We start from the raw sequence: 4,896 nt of genomic DNA, 5'->3' as shown, positions 1-4,896 counted from the left end.
TTCAATGAGTCTAAGTTAGATTATGACTCATTGAATCAATTTAATTAAATGAATTAGATTCATTCTATTAAGTTGGTTTGAATCAAATGGTTAGATTAGATCAACCATGAGAGAGATTTGATCAAGTTTGACTTGACTTGAGAAGGAAGATGAAAGGTCAAGTTTGACTTGACCATTTGCCACCTCATTTGTGAGTTGGCATTAGGAGGACCAATGATGATGTGCCACATCATCAAGGCTAGCACATGTGTGTGCCACCTCATGGAGGTTACAAATCTCCTCTTTGATGGCCACATTAAATGAGAATGGAGGTTACAACTCCAATAGTGGTTGGCCACATTTGAATTGCAAGTGAATGCAATTCAAGGCATTCATTCCATCTTCTTCCTTGCTCTCATTCTCCTCTCCCTCTCCTCCTCCTTGGTCGAACCATCTAAGGTGCTAGCACACATTTGTTTGGTCATCTCCACCTAGTTTGTTCGTGTGGATACTTCTAGAGGATCGTACATTTGACGATCTCGAGATCCGGTGAACCATTGGACGAGCGGGATTGCGAAGGGCATCGCATCGAGGGTAAATTTCTTAACATGTAGATCTAGTTTAGAACTAGCATAAGAAACTTGTACTCGTAATGTTTTTCGAAAATTATTTTACTTCGCACGGATCCGGTGGCATGGGAATCTGGGTTTCCGCAACGCGAAAAAGCGGTTTTTGCGGCCCGAAATTCCCAACACATTGTTTGTCAAAAATGGTTTCCTCAAAAGCCCCATTCATCTTACATGGCGGTCACAAATTGGACGTATGATAACGAACCTTTGGGACTACGTCTTCACTGACTTAGGCGAGAAAGAAGTGGAAAGATGCAACGAGGGAGGACGTGAAAATTCTTTTCTGACAGCTATATAAATACCTCAGACGGTAACTCCTAGGTACAAGGATCTTCTTCTTCTAACCTATAGAGGAAACTCCTTCTTCTTCAAGTCCTTCTTTTACTATTTTCTCTCCTTATCTTATCCGATCAATTATTAACTTGAGAATCGAATGGGACGTGTCTAAGGAGCAGGCCTGACTCTAACATGTGCTGCTATTTTAGATTCTATCATCCTTGTGATAGAGGAAGACTTGCAAGGAAGGAGGATCCCTAGCGGGTAGAAAAAAGGAGCCACTACAAGAAAAACCCTCATAGACATCGGTGGAGCAACAACGATTTTAAGCAAAAACTGATGTCTTTGAGTATTTTACACCATATTTTCCAAAAATCAGTGTCTATAAGCACAGATTTTCGCTCATAGACATCGGTTTTTAAGCTGATGTATATGAGCGCCTTTTTTTCATTAATAGGCACTCTTCCTTCCAAACCTAAACCTATATCGCGCCGTCCACCGTATACGGTCTCAACACCGCCACCACTTTCCTCCTCGCCGCTAGCCGTCCGACCATCTCTCTCAGCCTCATCTTCCTCTTCCCCTTCCTTTGGGTGAGAAGAGGCTGCCTGTGTGGCTTGGAGTCGTCGCCGGGTCGCTAGAAGTCGCCCTCCTCCATTCTTTCTTGATCCCATATCTGGTAACCTCGATTCCTCATCTCCTTCTTCTGATTTGATCCCTCCTTGTCGATCCTCGCGTGGCCAGGACTGATTGGAGCTCCTTGCTTGTTGATTTTGCTGCTCGCGGTAGGATTCAGCGCTGCCTCCAGGTGTGTTATCGACTAATCGGTCGACATGGTGAGGGGGAAGACGCAGATGAGGAGGATAGAGAACCTGGCCAACCGGCAGGTGACCTTTTCCAAGCACCGGAGAGGCCTTTTGAAGAAGGCCTTTGAGCTCTCCGTGCTCTGCGATGCCGAGCACCAAATGTCAAGTATTCCCCAAGTACTCCTTATGGTTATCGATTTGTGAACTGGGTAACAGATGTCAAGTATTTTTGTCTTTCATCCGAAATGAAAGTATCAGTGCTTCCATACTTGACCAATTTGAGCTTGATCAGGAGTTAAATGCATATTTTGCATTTTTGTTCGAACTTATTGCTAAGAGGGGACCTTCTGTGGGTTTGAATGTTAACCTTAGCCGATATGATCTGTTTCATGGCCATCTCTTCATTGCTGACTCTGGAAGACTTGGCATTCTGTAAGTAGAAAATGATTTTCCAATTTCTCAGCAAAGTTATGGCTTTCTTATTGTTTGAAATTCTGTGTTCTTCTGCAGTGCTCACTCTATTTTCATGCTCCTTTTGTCAGAGTGACAAGTGTTTTCAAGGAATAGTAGCTAACATAGAACGTGCCTTAGTGTTTGTGATGCCTATGCAAATTTAAGTAGAAAAAAAATTAAACAATTAAACAAAAATGATTTATCTCTTGGTAAATGATCACAGACTACTGAAGTCGCTACTGAAGTCCTTCCTCATCTTCGACAGTTTCATCTTCTTGATCTCTTGATTGCAAGTATTAATTGATTGATGCATAAAATGTGTTTGATGAATTTCCTCAAACACTACCCTGACTTGATTTTATCATTTTTGTTTGCATGATTCTCTTGAGTGGTAAATGTTAGTTACTGTCACTCGTGGTATTAATTCTAGTTTTCCCCTAACACAATTTCATATGCCAATAGTAGTTTTTGTGGTTGTTGTTGTTGTGATGCAGCTCAAGGTGCAACTATGAGGCTACTTGTGAAAATGACACTACCACCAAAATCACATGAACAAAGAAAATCTGGTAGGTTTAGTTCATTTAAGATGCAGAGAGGGTGCTATACCCATCAACAAGATGAAATGATGACATTTAACTTTTCCTTATGAGATGAAATATTCTAGTTGGTTGGCTAGTTATCTTGAAGTGTCTTGTTAATTTTAATTAATTAGATAGTTGAAACTGGAAGGGTTTAAAGAAAGCTTATTGGTGTGTTATGGAAGAGTCTTGACAAAATGAAATTTCTCAAGTTAATGGGATATTTTACCAGCTCACTGTTGACTCAGTTAATACCCTTAGTAACACCATGTCAACCTCATGCCAAAGAATTTTGTCCATGGTTCCAATTCCATGTAGAAAATTAAATCATGGGTCATCTCAAAAGGGAATGTGAAGACTATTATAGCTAAGCAAATCATAAGAGAAGAACATATTTTCTGACAATAATAAAAAAAAATACTAAAACTAATGCTTGTCATTGCACCATATGCGTGAAGTTTATTATCCTGCTGTTCTTTTATGAGTGTGTGATCATATTTTCAGCTTGGAATATGAAAAAACTACATGGTTGCATTGCCTATTTTCATATGATTGAATGCATGCCATAAGTTTTTTACTTTAAAACTGGAATAATAACTTTTTGCTTACATATGTTTATGGCATTTCCTCTGCATTCATTGTTTATGGTTAAGTTATTTTAAGTTTTTTCTCCTCTATTTCCTAATTAGTCTATGAATTTTGGTTTTTGTCATTTCTCAGTTTTATGTATGAATTAAGCATGTTTAATTGTGAAAAAAAAATCCTCTTTTCTTTAGTGTGTTTCTGTTATTCAGGAGCCATGTATATATTGTCTTTATTAGTAATGTGAGGGTATGTAGCCAAGAGGAACATGTATTCTTCAATTTTATTTTAGCAAGCATTTGGTCGAAAAGTATTGTGGCATTGTTAAATTATTACATAATTTATTGCTGAATGTTCACCATGTTGGTCAACTAATGCCAGAAAGCTTGCAATTGATGCAGTTGAAATATGCATCTCGGGAGAATGTTTTCAAAACATTGCAAGATAAGTAAAGTTAATCAACCAGTGCAAAAAAGTAAAGTTAGTCATAACAAAGTTGTAGTGACCAAATTGTCCACATACTTTTATTTGTCTAGCTTATGAGGAACTTGAATGACCTCAAGAAGGTGATCCAATTGATAGTAATTGAACCAAATGAAGATAGTGTGAATAAATTATTTTATATATTCCAAGAAAATTTATAATAATCTACTATATATCATGCATCACTATATTTAGCTTCTTTCAAATTAGTTACCTTATAACAGATTATTTCAAATGTACAGGTCAAAGAAGCTGAGCAAACAAGTAAAAATTACCAGCAAAAGGTTACTTATCTCATTTTCAATCTCTATTTGAGTAGAATTTACAACATCTTTAATTTCCCTTATGTAAGCAACAAACTGCTTTATATCCATATTGACTATTTTATTCTATTCAGGTAAGAGAACAACCAAGAAGGATGTTGCAAAGTTCCCAAAGCCTCCAGTGGCTCCTTTAAGATGGAGGCCTCCTTTACAAAGAATCACCAATTAGTTGTCACCCTCAGGAGATCAAACAAGCAGAGTTGCCCATCCAGTAATAGATAAAGAGAATTATCTATTAACAAATAAAACTACTGGGGAAGATTTAGTTAAATCTCTGCACAAAGCAAGAAGGATAACGTTGGCACCAGTAAGAAGAATATTTGTCTACTATCTATTACCTTTTGATATTGTAAGAAGAATAGTTATGTGTAAGTTGTGGATACTGACTTGATATGGACAATATCTATTATCTTTTTATGTTGTAAGAAGAATATTTATGTGTTAGTTATATGGATATTGACTTGGTGTGTTTAAATACATCGGTGTTGTTTTATTTGTGATTTTCTTAGTGAATTAATAATATTAACTTAATTTTATGATTTGCTTTGTGATAATATTGGTTTTTCACTATTTCAGAAATCGAATTTATGTTGTTAAACAATACTGATATTACATCGATTTTCCACCGCTGCAAAACTGGTGTCATTAACTAATATTGCATCGGTCGTATACCGCTGCCAAAACCGGTGTTATTAACATATAATATTACATCGGTTTTACACCCGATGTCGTTAAGTGATACTACACCGGTTATAACCCGATGTCTAAAATGGCAGACCTTTTACAT

At 37.2% G+C, this 4,896-nt stretch overlaps 1 protein-coding gene across 1 annotated transcript; it reads left to right on the top strand.

Annotated features, from left to right (window-relative positions):
- The first annotated feature begins 1,717 nt into the window (after nucleotides 1-1,717).
- On the top strand, nucleotides 1,718-2,237 carry LOC121978274 (floral homeotic protein DEFICIENS-like). The gene is made up of 3 exons (XM_042530639.1): nucleotides 1,718-1,867; nucleotides 1,983-2,122; nucleotides 2,201-2,237. The coding sequence occupies exons 1-3, from the start codon at nucleotides 1,718-1,720 to the stop codon at nucleotides 2,235-2,237; spliced, it is 327 nt and encodes a 108-aa protein (XP_042386573.1).
- Nucleotides 2,238-4,896: the final 2,659 nt, after the last annotated feature.

This window comes from Zingiber officinale, chromosome 4B (genome assembly GCF_018446385.1).
Source record: "Zingiber officinale cultivar Zhangliang chromosome 4B, Zo_v1.1, whole genome shotgun sequence".
Classification (NCBI taxonomy): domain Eukaryota; kingdom Viridiplantae; phylum Streptophyta; class Magnoliopsida; order Zingiberales; family Zingiberaceae; genus Zingiber; species Zingiber officinale.
The sequence above is the reverse complement of the archived record's forward strand: the minus strand, read 5'-3'. Positions and strand labels throughout refer to the sequence as shown.

Bases quoted from the DNA above. Each gene is read 5' to 3' on its own strand.
- LOC121978274 (XM_042530639.1), top strand. From the start codon at position 1,718: ATGGTGAGGGGGAAGACGCAGATGAGGAGGATAGAGAACCTGGCCAAC. The intron at 1,868-1,982 runs GTACTCCTTATG...GAGCTTGATCAG, and splicing joins AAATGTCAAGTATTCCCCAA to GAGTTAAATGCATATTTTGC. The intron at 2,123-2,200 runs GTAAGTAGAAAA...GTTCTTCTGCAG, and splicing joins TCTGGAAGACTTGGCATTCT to TGCTCACTCTATTTTCATGC.